Source organism: Anolis sagrei, chromosome 1 (assembly GCF_037176765.1).
Source record: "Anolis sagrei isolate rAnoSag1 chromosome 1, rAnoSag1.mat, whole genome shotgun sequence".
Classification (NCBI taxonomy): Eukaryota; Metazoa; Chordata; class Lepidosauria; order Squamata; family Dactyloidae; genus Anolis; species Anolis sagrei.
In genome coordinates this window covers 222,642,948-222,659,403 of record NC_090021.1, presented here as the reverse complement: position 1 = coordinate 222,659,403, position 16,456 = coordinate 222,642,948, and the positions used below count along the sequence as shown (strand labels likewise).

General features: G+C 39.7%; 1 protein-coding gene across 1 annotated transcript in view; it reads left to right on the top strand.

The window, feature by feature from the left end:
* GLI2 (GLI family zinc finger 2) overlaps positions 1–16,456 on the top strand; it is a 253,158-nt gene that overhangs the window by 198,158 nt on the left and 38,544 nt on the right. The window contains exons 4-5 of the mRNA XM_060774321.2: positions 2,103–2,305; positions 4,457–4,648. Of these exons, the coding sequence (XP_060630304.2) occupies positions 2,103–2,305; positions 4,457–4,648 (395 nt within the window). The remainder of the gene's footprint in view (positions 1–2,102; positions 2,306–4,456; positions 4,649–16,456) is intronic.

Genomic DNA, 16,456 nt, shown 5'->3' with positions numbered 1-16,456 from the left:
AGAGACAGGAGAAGAAAATGTTTCAAATATAAATAGAATGGAAGTGCACAAAAATAAATGCTATTTTCCATCTTCTATTATATGGTTTATTACTGTTTGTATTTTGAATTAAATATATATGGGGCCAGCAAAATCTTCTAGGGGTCTTAATTTGACTACAATGTAGTCCAGGGGCAGGCCAAGACATTTTGCATCCAAAGACAAAAGATAATCTCTATTTCATACACATGCACACACAGACTGCATACACACATTCCATTTTATGTACAGATGGATTTTCTTTGATGCTGGTGACAAAGCAGGATTCTCTGATGGATGTGTGAGTCTTCTGGTGCGAGAGAGGCTAGGCGTCACCCACAGATCTTCTGCTGCCTGGTGTGATTAACGTACCTAAGGGAAGGGCCATCCCTTGGGAACTCCAAAAGTTAATTATGCATTGAGTGAAGAAATACTTTCTGCAAGAAATATGGAAGCATCCCAGTGATAGAATCATGTATTCTCAGACTGACTTTAGAGGCTATATAATTGAGTGCCTCAGCCTGTGCTTTTGATATACCGTCTAAAACACAGAGCTTCTGCAGTGAACATTGAAAATATAAGGGACAGTCTGTAATCAGTCTAATTACTAGTTTAATCAACTAAAGGTCTAATTGATTAATCAGTAACTAGCATTGGTAACTGATGAGGGCTGAATTTCAATCAGTGGGACTCAGGTGAAAGAATATTTAATTGTTTGGAGCTTGTGCTCGTTCTGATCCATTTCTATTAATAGGCTATGAATACAAAATATAACTTTTCTTCTAGAATTTCTTACTAGTATAATACCCTTTATTAATGCAAAACAGGCACAAAATATGTGTGTGTTGGAGATCAGTCCCATTCAGCAAGCAAGATATTATTTTAAGAAGAGAGAAAAAGAGAGAGAGAGAGAGAGAGAGAGAGAGAGAGAGAGAGGTACCAAGTGGAGAAGTGATGTATAAAAAGGAGGAGTAGATTTCCGGCTTGATGTTGAAATCTTCATGATGTCCTGCGTTGGCATCATGGAAAATGGACTAGCAGACCTTTAAACAGGCCTCTAGCAGATGACGTATTGGTTTTTGGTTTCACCTGGAGTAAACCTTAAAATAAAAGAAGGAAGAAAAAATTGATGCTTCATTTTCAGAAATAAATACAACACATATGTAAGTGTAGAAGTAAAATGCATGATGTTAATTTCATTAAGTTATTTGTAAGATATCTCTTACTTCTTTACAGTATTTTTTGCAAAGTTCATATGTTTAAATTACAGTACAGGTTGATCATTCCTTATCGGGAATTCCAAAATACAGAATATTAAAACATTTGAAATTGTCCAAATGAATGGCTAAGAGAATAAGATGTTTGCTTTCTGATTGTTCAGTGTACAAAAACGTTGTGCCATGTACACAATTATTTACAATATTGCATATAATTACCCTCAGGCTATATGTACAAGGTGTATATGAAACGTAAATGAATGTCATGTTTAGAATTGGATACCATCTCTGAGATATCTACATTTAGGCAAATACATGTATTCCAAAATCTCAGAAATTCAAACTATAAATCACTTTCAATCCCAAATATGTCAGATAAGGAGTACTCAACTTATAGTATACAGATTTTTCATACTGAATACTAAATCAAACCGATAGTCTGAGATAGAGTAGATTCATTGAGTCAATGGAATTTATATAAATACTGATTTAGTAAGTTACTGTTAATTTGGTGGGAACTCTCTGATTAATATTTACAATTGGATGTAGGCCTTACAGAACAATCTCCATATATATAGATATACTTTTGAATGATAATGTGTAGGATCGCCTTTTTAATTGCTTAACATGTTAATCACTTTTCAAACTGTTAATCAACTGAAATCTATTTCATCAGTTCACAGTCCCAGAACTTAACTTTTTCCCACTTTAGAAGCTATTCCTATAAACAGAAAAAGAAAAGACACTCATTACAGGACCGGAGTGCTGTGTTTTTGTTTTTTTCAGCAACAGTAATTAATATTTAGGCATGAAACAAGACTGATTAAAATCTCAGGTTGATGGAGACTATCTCTACCTCTCTTGCAGCCCTTCTACTCTGAGTGGCAGCCCTGTGATCTCTGACCTCTCCCTCATTCGGCTTTCCCCACACCCGGCGGGGCCCGCCGAGTCCCCTTTCAGCCACCCGCACCCGTACATGAACCCCCATATGGAACACTACCTCCGATCCATGCACAGCAGCCCTACCCTCTCTATGATCTCCGCTGCCAGAGGACTCAGCCCAGCTGATGGTAAGTGGGAAAAGCCTGAGCAGTTGACTTGAACATTGTAGATGTACCATGTATCAATATGACACCATGCAGTACTCACATTGACTGTGGATCGGTTGACTCAGTTTTGGGAGTTGATTTTTTGAATAAAATGTCTAGACTTATACATGAGTATATAGGGTAATTCAATTTGCAAGACGTGATAGCTAAAAATTAGAGGTAAGTTGCTGAATTAGACTTTTTGTATAACAGAGAAAGATTTAGTTTCTTGCTATAAGGAAAAAATGACTGCATGGAATGAATACCTATGTGGAGAAAAAGAAGATACATTCATCTAAATGTGCTGAACCATTTATTGAATATGTAAATAGGGGGGGAAGGAAGTTATGGAAATGTTTACTGAATTCTATCTGAATGCTTAACATGGATGAGATTCCTGAACTTTACTTATTGCTTTAAAATTAAAGAGTGACTGTATTTCTACTAATTTATATTGCTTTTTTCTATTACAAATTATGCTGGGAGCAGAATATTTTGAAATGTATGGATTTTTATTAATGGGACAAAGAAGAAAAAAGTAACAGCCATGTTTACCACTTATTTTATCACAAATAGGAAGCGGGTGGGAGGCTGACTGGTGTTCCTTTTAGCATGAGCTTTCAAGGATATAAACCTTCTTCTGATAGGTTTGTATCCACAAAAGTTAGTGCTAAAATAAAAACCAGTTAAAGATACTGCCACATTTGTTTTCCTTTTCTCTCTCTCTCGTCCTCTTTTTTACACTGCAAGAGACTAGCAATGGCAGTTTTTGAAAGCTTAATTTATAGTCAAGGGTAAAGGTTTTCCCCTGACATTAAGTCCCGTCATGTACGACTCTGGGGGTTGGTGCTCATCTCCATTTCTAAGCCGAAGAGCCAGCTTTGTCCATAGATACCTCCAAGGTCATGTGGCTGCTATGACTGCATGGAGCGCTGTTACCTTTCCTTAATTTTTAATGAACTCTTTATTGATTTACATTTGGATGCCTAGGTGATAGTGGTATAAACAATATTAAAAGAGTATATATGGTACATTTTTCTTTTAAACTGGACTATGGCATCTAGAATCCTTCAGCAAGAGGCCATGCTGTCTGAGGATTTTGGGAGTTGTAGTCTCAAAAGATAACTCGCTCTGCTCTGTGCTGCTCTGCTTAATTTGTAAGTGAATTAAAGTCAAAAACTCATCCCTGCGGAGTGCGAACTGGATGCTATATATGCTCCTTCAGCCAGGCAGGCTTAACACTTCTTGTAAAACCCAGTCTGCTGATTGCTGCTGATTTGGTTTTCATGGTCCTGGAGGCCTCTCGCTGTAGCAAGTGTTAAGATTCCAAGACTATTCCAAGCAAACTATAGATGCATTTTATTGCTCTTGTACCTCTTTCTCCCTCTCGCTCCTCCTGAGTCTCCTTCCTGCCTACGATTTTTTTTATTATTGGCCTTAGAAAGGCCCCTTTGTGTTGGCTTTCATTTTGCTTTTCTTCTTTCCCTATTTGTTTCTTTTTCTTTGTTTCTTTCTTTTTCCTTTTTTTAAAGCCACAGTAAATAAGTTAATGGAGCTTGGGCAGGGAGGCAGGTTTGAAAATTCACAAACGGGGGGAAAAGTGAGGATAATTGGTTCTGGCAAGCCAAATGGTTTTCTACTGCCAAGTACTAAAACACACACATACACTCTACATATTAGACGTTTGCTTTAATTTTCTCATAGTGCTGGTTTTCGTTAACTGGGTTGTGTTTGTATTTTTCCTTTGTAATGGGCTGGGATGTTAATTCTGACACCGTTGTTGCACTCAGATCCCTTCCCACCTCCTGTCCTTTTCCCTTCTCCCCCTCCCTTTCTCTCTCTCCCTTTCTGGTGAACTCTCTTCATACAGACGGATTATTAGAAGGGGGGTGGAAATGAGAGATTGTTTATAAAATTGCGGAAATGGAGGAATGTGGAGGGCCCCAGCCTTGTGTCTTTTGTCCACAGAGAGCACACGTCCCAAGCACACGTCAGAGTCATAACTTACAAAGTTTTGGCAGGGAGAAGGGGGCGATGCTCACATCACTGCAGAAGTTTCAGTCTCTGGAAATATTTTACCCTTGTTGCTTCTTCTCCCCTTCCTCTGCCCCCTTTTACCCATTGCCTGTGCAGTAGCCCATGAGCATCTGAAAGAGCGAGGTCTCTTTGGCCTGCCCCCTCCTCCTCCTGGAGCCAACCCTACGGATTACTATCACCAGATGACACTCATGACCAGCCATCCAAATCCTTATGGGGACCTCCTCATGCAGAGCGGAGGAGCAGCCAGCGCGACACACCTTCACGATTACCTCAGCCCTGTAGATGGTGAGTAAGGAAGCACTAGAACTTCCTTAGCTAATCTAGAACAGTCTAAGCAGGATCATGGTTTCTTACATTAACGTGTTCAAGGTATCTGTGGTGAACACACTATTGTCCTTAACTAGCAATATACTTAATGATACTTTTCTGATTAAAGTAATTGGAAGGTGGCATGTTTTCTTCAGAGACAAAGTCAAACCAGATTATTAAAACAGACCTGCTTGAATTGTGAGTACAATAGGTGGTTCTCTTTTATGACAGGATTAAAACAGTAAGACAAGAGGGCCGTGGGGCCAAAACTTAAGTAAAGGTTCCCCTTGGCATTAAGTCTAGTCATGTCCGACTCTGGAGGGAGGGGGTGGTGCTCATCTCAATTTTCTAAGCCAAAGAGCTGGCTTTGTCCATAGACACCTCCTAGGTCATATGGCCAGCATGATTGAATGCAGCGCTGTTACCTTTCCGCTGAAGTGGTACCTATTGATCTACTCACATTTGCATGTTTTCAAAATACTAGGTTAGCAGAAACTGGAGCTAACAGCAGAAACTCACCCCAGTCCCTGCAACCTTTCGGTTAGCACATTCAGCAGCTCAGTGGTTTGACCTGCTGCGCTACCAAGGGGCCCTAAGCCCAAACCTTATCCCACTCCTATTTTTTCAGAATTCAAATTTTTAAAAAGAACAACACCCCTATAAATTATAATGGAAAACCACAAATACTGCTGGTTTTTCATTAGGCTGATCAGATATGGATAGGCCATGAGTTGAAATAGTTTTGTGTTGCTAATGAAGTAAGGCACACACATATTATGATAACAAAACAGATGCAGGACAACATCCTCTGAAGACGTGGGAGGGAGGTGGGAAGATATTCGCTATCGGGTATTTATCTTGCTTTGCCTGTTTGTCTTAACTCTTTGAAGCAGCAGTGGCCCTTCAAGGAGTTGAGAGACTGAAGAATGAATTCAACCGAGTGAACACTGTTTTGTGCTGTTTCTTCCAGCCACTCAGGTCAACACTGGTGGGTTACTGTTAGTGAAACACTTCTAATGTGAGTTTCATTGATTTCAGTGGGAGGGCTAAGTACATGCTCAACTGCTCCACTTAAATCAATGAGACCTAGAAGTATTTTACTTTGGCTGGATTGTACACCTCAACAGAAGCAGCTCAGGTGGCTGCAAGTGAGAGATGAGAGAACAGAAAAGAAGAATTGTTTGGGACTGAAATACAACAGAAGCTTGAGCAGTTTGCATGGTGCAGTGCTAACTGATGACCGTATTTGGGCTTAGGTAGGAAAGAGACTACCAGGAATCAACCAGTCAGGCTGCAGAGGAGGGGGTGGCGGTGGGGAAGGAGAACAAATACCACTGTTGTCTTTAGACTTAGATGTCAAGTCTTTTGCCTTGCAATATGCTACATTTCAAAAATCCATTTAGCAAATGGAATCTGCTGATTTACAAACTCATGAGAACATATTTTAATGTATGGCCAAATTAGTGTGTGATGAAGGAAAGAAAACTGGGTTATTGTGATGTGAGTTTAAAGAAGCACTGAACTAGATCCATGAAATATGGGAAAGTTGGTGTACCATATATAAGGTTTTGTATAGGAGAATAATTTTCTGTATATCAGATAGCTACACAATCAAACATAGTTCTCTTAGCTGTATGATCATCACCAACACTGCAGTCCATTTCTTGCCTTCTTCTGCTCTTAACTATGATAAACTAGTCTTGTGACATGCTCTCCTCCACAGAGGAAAACTCCCAGTTCCGCACAGCTGCATTTATGTTACTGTCACGCAGGAGGACAGAACTTTGGCAAACTCCAGAGAATGAGATCAGCATTCAAGTTTGGTCCTCTGAAAAAGCTGTACTGTAACCTTTCATAGACTATTAGTGGCTCCGAAATTGCTTAGACTATGTGACTAATCCTTTGCTTTTCCATTAGATCTTCATTTCCTTCTTAAGTTATTCTGATTTGTGTTTCACATAATGTCTTATTAGTTCCCCTCATTTTGAGCTTGAAGCAGGATTTTTTACACTTCATCTCCCAAAATTCCCTCCCAACCAACATGGCCAGTGGCTTCTGGGAGTTGCAATCCAAAGCAGTACTTTTCCAAACTCTAGTTCCATGTAGGTGTTACCATCACATGAACTGCAGATTGGGACACTTACAACAAGGCCCTGCTGTGGAGGGCTGTTCCTTGTTCCTGGATAAAAAGAGGATATAACTGTTTCTGGAAAATTGGCACCTTGTCTTTTAGTTGATTTCATTTCCTGAGATAAATGGCAACCCTACAGTAAAGTATTGAAGGAGTCAGCTGAGCAACATGAAACCTATTCTAATTCACCAAAGCCACCCCACCTCTTTCAGGTGGCATGAAGAAAGCACATCCTATTAAGTAAAAGATTCAGGTCCCACAGGATCTTCAAAATGAATAGTTCTTTGCTCTAGGAAGCAAAATTTGTCCCAGACCTCCTATAGGGAATGGGCAAGGATGACTGTCATGAACAAATTTATCTAAATCTTCCCTTTCAAAAAGAATCTATGTCCAAAATGAACCCAGGGATCTTTCTGTGTCTGTGAAGTCATTTGCCTTTGAATCAGAGGAGCTAGTTTAGTTTTACTAGGAAAATATCTGTCTGTGCTAACTTTGCAACAAGAAAAATGTAAAGCCTGCAATCAAAATCCATTATCCCAATTTGCATTACTCTTGTTGTTGTTGTTCATTCGTTCAGTCGTCTCCGACTCTTCGTGACCTCATGGACCAGCCCACGCCAGAGCTCCCTGTCGGCCGTCACCACCCTCAGCTCCTTCAAGGTCAGTCCAGTCACTTCAAGGATGCCATCCATCCATCTTGCCCTTGGTCGGCCCCTCTTCCTTTTGCCTTCCACTTTCCCCAGCATAATTGTCTTCTCTAGGCTTTCCTGTCTCCTCATGATGTGGCCAAAGTACTTCAACTTTGTCTCTAGTATCTTTCCCTCCAGTGAGCAGTCGGGCTTTATTTCCTGGAGGATGGACTGGTTGGATCTTCTTGCAGTCCAAGGCACTCTCAGAACTTTCCTCCAACACCACAGCTCAAAAGCATCGATCTTCCTTCGCTCAGCCTTCCCTAAGGTCCAGCTCTCACATCCGTAGGTTACTACAGGGAATACCATGGCTTTGACCAGGCGGATCTTTGTTGCCAGTCTGATGTCTCTACTCTTTACTATTTTATCGAGACTGGACATTGCTCTCCTCCCAAGAAGTAAGCGTCTTCTGATTTCCTGGCCACAGTCTGCATCTGCAGTAATCTTTGCACCTAGAAATACAAAGTCTGTCACGGCCTGCACGGTTTCTCCCTCTATTTTCCAGTTGTCAATCATTCTTGTTGCCATAATCTTGGTTTTTTTGACGTTTAGCTGCATTACTCTAGAGCAAAGGTAATGCAAGATGGTTGGGCAAGATGATGGATGGATGGCATCCTTGAAGTGACTGGCTTGACCTTGAAGGAGCTGGGGATGGTGACGGCTGACAGGGAGCTCTGGCGTGGGCCAGTCCATGAGGTGACGAAGAGTTGGAAGCGACTGAACGAATGAACAACAAACAACAGAGCAAGGGTTCTCAAGGGTTCTCCATATTTAGGGGTCCCAGTGTTAGAAAGGTTGAGAACCACTATCTTAGGGGTTGGCTTGATCATCTTGGCCCTTTGATCATTTTGGTCACCCTCCTCTAAACACCTCCCAGCTTCTTAATATCCTCTGGAACTGAACACAGTATTCCAGGCAAGGTCTGACCAAAACAGATTTAATATTTTATTTATTATTATTTCAAACATTTGTACCCTGTCCTTCTCAGCCCCCAAGGGGGGAATCAGGGCAGCTTACAATGGCAACAATTTGATGCCAACACATACAAAAACCCAATACAACATGACATAACAGAGTAGGTAAAAACATTAGGTTAAAATCCATTTAAAACATTATTATCAACCATATTGCCATATCCGAGTCCAATTCAGCAATTTCATCACTGCTTTCCTTGACATGGCCATTATACTCCTCTTGAAATGCCAGGAATTGTTTTGGCTTGCCATGCAGTAACAAGCAACAGAAATGTCCTGTTTTCATTCTGATACCCCTAAATGGATTGCAATATCAGAATTAAATTCTGGTTATTCTTCATGCATCTGTCTTGGAATTACATATTTCATCTTGCATTGTGTCTTGAAAATATAAACCAAAGTCTTTTACTGTGTGTTTAGCTATAAAAATATTTACAGGGCTGAAAAGATAGTCTTGTGCTTACTCTGTTTCCAAAAGGTTTTACTTCAGATCTTTTGACTAAAAAAATACTGAATCCCATGGTTCTAAAAGAATCCCATTGAGTTCTGCTGGCTTAAGGTCTAGACAACCCCTTTTGTGGATTGTGAGACAGAAAGCTTCTTTCTTGTCTCCCAGAAAGGATCTCAGAATACCTTGACCTGAAATCTAAAGGGACCCTCTGTGCCTGAAGAAATCAAGCTTCCAGGATTTCACCTGGTGCCAGGATGAATGTTTAGAGTTTGCTACAGTGTAAACAAGAAGTGGGGTGATGATGATCCTAGAGCACAGAAAATGCTAGGAGGGAAATAGTTCAGGGAGGTTGATTCCAGCTAATTGCTGCTCAGTGATAAGAGGCTTGCCCTTTGCTAAATACAATATCCCTTTATTGACCATAATATTAGTTTTGCGGCTATTGTTTTAGTGTGGATGTCATAAAGATGCTTCCAATTCTGTGTCCCGTGAACAGGTATTTTCTTTGTTAGATGCAGTAGCATGCAGATTTTAGTGCTTTTGCTCTTATTCTAATAGAACTTGGAAAAGATATTGGGAAGTCCTTGGCCTTGCAGTCCAAAAAGGAATTTTCCCAAGCTTTGATTCCTTTCTCAATCCTGCTCTCAGGAAACAGGAGGACTGAAAATCTGCAGTGAAGCACCAAACTTTGGAAAGTTCTGATTTGAATTTTCAGGTTTTTTATGTTAAAATATTCAAAGTCTTAGGAGAAAAGTTGGAAACAAAAAGAACATCTATGGTGGGAGTCTCTCTAGAGCAGTGGATCTTAACCAGTAGGCCGCAAGGAAGAAAACCTGGTCCGCGAGCCTCCTTCCTCTTTATTTATTTTATTTTATTTTATTTTATTTCTGCTCCTTTCATGCAACCTGCCACTCCTTCCCTGTCACTGACCATGGCATAAGTTCTATATCAGAAATGAGAGCTGATGTGGTATATCCAATAGAATTTTCTGAATCAGCACCCTAAATTGAATCTAAAGTTGACCAAAACCTGATTTGTGGAGAGTGGTCCCTGGTCAAAGTGGTCCCTGGTCAAGGTGGTCCCTGGTCAAAAAAGGTTTGGGAACCACTGGTCTAGAGATATGTATAATATATGTGTTGCTGGTGGAGTCAAGATGGATCAACTGCGTGAAACAATAGAAAACTACATCAGACCAGTAACAGTTGATCCAACCTATTAACAGTATAAATAATAAATTAAATATGTCAAACCATGGAAGAACCTTTACTTTTTGGAAAAGTTCCAGAGGCCAGCACAATCTTAACTCACAAATGGTTGCAGATCTTCCAACATTTCACAGATGAAAAGTTACCTGGATAAACAGGATGGCAAAAGTTACTAAAGAAAAAGGACAATGTAAAAGAGGCTGCACCTGTTTGCCTTTATGTGGAAGACCAATGTTTCTCCTCTTCCTCTCCTGTCCTAAAGCCACCTTTATTGAGGAATATTCAATGAGGAATTCCCAAACCTTTAAACTCCCTCATCTGCCTTCATTTCTCAAGGGTCAGAAATCAAGTAGACTGACTATGTTCATCATCTCCTCGAGTCAGGTCATCACAAGAAAAAGCTGTATTTAATCGAAATTACCTGAGAATTTTGTTTTTCATTTTCAAAGTGTATTTCTAATTGTTAGGAATTGAGACAGATTTTAAAATATATGAATAGAAACATAAGATTGTCTGTCTGGGGAAGGCAGATTTCTGTTTCAGAGATTGGATAGCTGGGCACTGACTAGCAGTAGTGTAATAAATTCTCAAAGTCATACAAACAAAAACATCCAAATTTGCATTTTCCCCCAGGTGAAATAGCAGAGCTTTTCTCAGGATAGAACTGTAATGTTGTTAAAGAATATCATAAATTATCAAAGATTTTTTCTTGTTTTGTTTTAATAACTTTTGAACATTTCTCAGAATTTATCTCTGTTGATAATACAGCATAGATAGTGTATTGCTCATTCATAACATCAGGAGGATGGGAGGAATCCTTCGTTTGCCATAGCTATGTGAACATCTCAAGGAAAGAAAATATTTTTCATGCTTTTGTTGGATTCCTTCCTGTAGGAACGATTACACGGAATAAGAGAGGTAATTAATCTGAAAAATTGCCTGAGATCAATGTTGTGGTTTCAGTATTGTGGGTGAACATATCCTAACTGAACAATGGTAGTGGAAACCTCAACCCCACATTTGGGTGCTGCATACAAGCAAACAACTTTTCCCACATTTTGCAGTACCCTAAATGAAAGACGACAGTAATGAAATGCATATCATCTCATTTGTGCGTAAAGAGTCCCAGACCAACCTGTAGCTTCTAACAACTTCTACCTGAGTTTAATACACATTTTAAAACTTATATGTGTTGGAGGTGTGTTAGAATGTTGCACCAATAAAATCCAGTCTGTTGTTGGACATCAAGACATCTTTCCTCGTCAAATTAATGGGGACCAATGGCAGAGCTGACATTGTGGGCATAAATCACGGGAAGGAGCAGCGAGGAATGAGTACAAGGCTTCTCTTTCTATTTAGTAATTTATCAAGGGAAGTGGCACATTAATAAACAGATCTCCCTTGAGGTGTGGGAGTAACAGAGACAAATATGACTGTCAAAACCAGCCTGCTTCCTTCTCGTAGTAAGACAAGAAATTGGATGCAGAGACATCTCTGTGTGATGTGTTTGTGTGTGTCTGTGTAACTTATTTTTCAATTGCATCTTGACGCTCTAATCAGAATCAGGATTCTTGGGTGCAAAATGATGCACAATTCCTCATTAGCCAAAACACCCTTATGCAGTCAGGTATTTTTGAAACCACATCTGAGGCATGTAGACCGTGCTTTGAATTTCACAATAGATACATTTACCTTTGCTCTTGTTTTGGAGTCACTTCAGAAACCCTATCACAGAGCTTCTTTGTAAGGCTTATTCAGAGGTATCGTGTGCCTTCCTCAAAGGCTCAGAAAGTGAGACTTACCCAAACTTATGCAATGAGTTTCTATATTTCAGTTGGGATTCAAACATCTGGCTGAAACACATGTGTCCCACAGGTTACATGAGAGATGGAAGTGATAGTTGGATTAGTTGTGTGGTACAACATGACCAAAGCTGCCGTATCAAAGGTTCTTCAGGAGTTTAAAATCAAATGTTGTTTGTAATTTCTGACTTAGAAGACATTTTGTGCAAAGAAAAAATGGCAAAATAATTGGTGGGGAAAAGGGAGGGTTGCAAGTGAAAAATGAGGCCTGTATCAGCCCTCCCACTCATAATATTATGTGAATGACCAGACTGAATGCTTGATAACTGCCTCATTTGGAAGTGAATTTCAGTGTACCAATAGCTGTTAATGTAAGGACCTCATCACATTAAGACCAAGATTCTCCATGCATCGTGGCGAATCTGGCAGGGCCCAACCTGGGGTCGTGGTGGAGGGAACCCATCGCCCTGTGCCTCAGTTTCCCCCTCACCTCATCTCACGTGGGGAAGCATCCACCACCAAGTTTCATCCCGTTGTTCCCTATGCAATATGGTAAGCCTCCCGTGTTGCCACAGCCACCACAGCTTATAATGGTCCCTCTTCACTTGCACTGTGGAGCCCCACCAAAAGTAGATCTACATCATGGGATGGGAGCCATTGAGCTCCGTGCTCCAAGTGACAATGGAGCATTGTACGACAGGCAATTCTCCTGGCCCCTTATGGCTATAAATGTAAGCTTGATAGAATATAGGCAATATTGGATAAAGTTTCCAAAGCCAGGACCTTTCACACTACATGGTTATAGTACTGTGATTCTACTTTATTGCCATAGTTCTATCCTATGGAATCCTAGAATTTGGAATTTAGGGGACAAGTCATTTAGAATTGTCAGTCAAAGAGCCCCTGTTGCCTCTGGCCAAGCAACACATTCTAGAAGATACAGCTATGATACTTAAAGTACAACCGTAGTGCTCTAATCTGTAGTGTGAAAGGGTTTTCATCATCAGTTCACTAGGGTTTTCACTTTTTAGGAGCTATGGTTTCAGAATCCTTCATGGTTCCCTAATCTGTGGGTAGACAAAACAAACATAAATTGCTAAATAAAAACCTAGTTGTCCTATTAGTGCAGTTTAAGCCCACCAATCCTTGAGCGTTGGGGGGAGGGCTGGAGAATTTTATTTTTTTATACATCATTCTTTATATCCAGCTTTTTATAAACTGACCATATAGTCAGTAAATGTAAAGAGAGCGGAAACTGCCGACTACAAAGGTGCTTATTATTACAATGTACTGTATATACACATGTATAAGTCTAGCCAAAAATCAACCTCAAAAACCTACATCGATTTATTATAGGTCAATGAAAATGCTGTATCTTAACTCTTTAAAAAAAAGAAAACACCAGTTTCTCTAAGTAAAGTGGGAAAAAGTGAATATTTAGTCGATTCAGGGAAAATCAGAAAGAAGCAGTAACTCCTCTACTCTTTCTGTCGTTGCACTACCACTAATTTTTTGAATGCCTGAATAGGAAAATAAGAGTAGAATTCACCCCTCTTACAACGTCAGCAGTCCCGTTTCACATTCTGCCTCCCCATCACACTCACACATGGAAACTTAAGAGCTAGCAATACATTCATCTTACATTCATCACAAGGTCAGTATTACTTTTTTGTTTTTAATCAGGAGAAACAACAATATCCAAAACCCAAGAGATCCCTTGCCCTGCCCAAAGCCCCTTACATTAAAGAAGACGGAAATAAGTTTAAAAACATTTCTTTCCATGGGATCCTATGGTTCTGCATGTAAGCCCATAGGATACAAGTGACAGTGATCCAGGTTAAAACCATTTCTTTCCATAGGATCCTCTTGATCTCATGGAAACCCAGAGGATACAAGAGATTGCTGATGGTTAGGCAATAAAACAGGATAGTAAACTTTGATGGTTTCCATCAGACCTGTTTTTCATTTGTAAAGACGTTAATAAAGTGTGGTAAGAGGTAGGAGCTCTGAACACGATTGCTGACCCATGCTCAGAGTTTGTTCCTTTCAGGGCATTTCAGCCTCTTTTCAATCATGGAACATGTGATGAGCTCTGTTCCTCTCTGTGCTAGAAAAGAGGCTTAAGTGTCTCACAAGGGGGAAATTTCTCAATGTGATAAGGTTGGTTGCCAGAGTGCTCTCCTTTCAGGACACTTCTGCCTCTTTTCAACCACAAAGGGCTATGCATGGCTGCCAGAAGTAGTTTAACTCTTTGAGGAGCTCAGTGCCTCTTCATGTTTGAATAGAGGCTGAAGTGTCCTACGGCTGGGAAATTTCTCAATGTTATAAGGTGGTTAGTGGAGTGACTCCTGGCTTATCCACAACTTATTTCAAAATCCATAATTTTAGCCCCAAAACCTGCCCTTACTTATAAATGAGGTCAACATATGCATGATATGTATGGTAGTCCCTTGTTTTGGAACAAACTTGTTTTCTTTAGTATCAGAAATGACCAGTATAAATATCCCAGTAATCAGAAACTACAGGGCTATGATCAATATGAGCCCTTGGCTGGAAATTCAGAGTTCAGCAGATTACCCTTTTGGGGCCTGGAATATGTCTGTTTAAAATATTTCCACTCAGATTTGATAATCTCTGAGATTGGCTTATATCCTGCAGCTGAAGATGTTGGAAACCCATTCTATAGTAAAGATTTAGTCTTTCATATGCCCCAATTTTTGTTATTGTTGCAGCAAACTAGTTCTGTTCTTCCTCTGGAAATGCTTAAAAATAAACATGAAATTACCATTCAAAAATATTGACATTCCTTGAGAAAATTTCAGCTATTGATCAAGATTAAAAAAAATAGTAAATACAAAAATATATTATTTGGTTGTATTTTACGTTCAGTTCATTAAAATAACGCAGATGTCCTTAATAGAGAAGACTTTTCACTCCAAGTTATTTGTAAATGTTCTCACTCTCAATGAGAAAAGGCATTATAAAATAATGAGGATGCAGCACTGGGGAAAAATAATCAACAAAATATACTGTTTTCAATGCAAAAACATTTTTGACCAAAAAAGATTTTTTTTTTTCAAAATTTTGGCTCACAGATAAAATTTTCACACAAGTCCCAAAATGTTCTTAATTTTGCAAAATCTCTTATAATATCTCCTAGCAGGGAGAAAGCTTTAGAAATTATTTATTCTTGTGTGTGAGAATGCTATGAGCATCTGTTTATACCCCTAGTCCAAGTCTTTTTGTAATACTTTATTAAACACCCTTCCTTACTGTGCACAGATACACTCCAATAAATGAAGCCAAAGCTCAGAAAATCTTGGAACACAGCGGCCATGTTTACTGGCCAATTCTGGTCCCAAAACATACAATTTCCAAGTGCTCCATCAAGCTATGAATTGGCTTTCACCACCATCAGACATATTAAAAATCATTTTTGACTAAATAAGGCTTTGATTGCCATCCCTCTCAAATAAGTATTTTATAAAAGCATATAGTATTTCCCCACTAATAATAATTACAATACATTCACCCTCTCCCCACAAGGTCAAATTTCCCAAACTCAAATGGTATGCCATTCTGAAGGTTAGAATATAGCCTAGCTTCTCTTCCTTGGGGAAAATGGTAAGCAGATTACTAGTTTAGCTAGACAGAACTTTTTTTAAAAAAAACAAAGCAAATAACCTAACTATTAATTAAATACCAAATTCTTATAAAGCCAACTGAGAGAGACAGACCCCCAAATGAAGGGCTTATAGTACCTACCACCTATTAATTTGTTTATTCTCTAAATACGAAATTTCATGGAGGAAGGCAAAGCAGCTCCTTCAAAGTTTATGGATTTGCACATTCCTGCCAAAACCAAAGGGTTCTGCCAGCTAAATAAATGGCTGCCTCTAAACCTAAGCATTACTAAAGTTAGGTTCATCCCTGACAAACAAATATTCAGTCCTTGATGGTGCAAAACTCTTTTCCTTTAGTGCTTCGGTTGGTTGGTTGGTTGGTCTATCTTTGATCTGTACTTTTGGCAACTCCTAATATAAGTTTAGCTTAGCTAGAATTAACAAGACCTTTCTAAAGGGGAAAGTAGGCACTCCATCATTAGGGGTGAGGGTGAAAGAGCTGCTGTTTCCCAAAGCAGCAATAAAAAGGGCAACTGGGATAGTTTAAAACATCACTGTTACATCTTCCACAGGGATCTAGGGGAGTCAAAAGTGTTTTAGGCGCGACCCTCCTACATCCGGGGTTACCTGTCCCTGGATTGTGTTATGTCATAAAGAACCTGTCTTGGATATACCACTTGTGATAGAGTTTAAGAGGAGGTAATCTGCACATTTCTTTTACTCCAGTCTGTTTGTGGCTTACTCCAATGTAAGTACTTCCAAATATATTGTACCACCTTATCAGTGTCTTTGCCCTGTGTATGCATGGAGAGTCCCAGGCCTCCACTGCCAGGCACCTGCTCTTACCTGATTTGTGAGGCCGTCCACACACCATGACCTTTGCCTCAGGTAGAGTGCTGCTCAGCCCCAT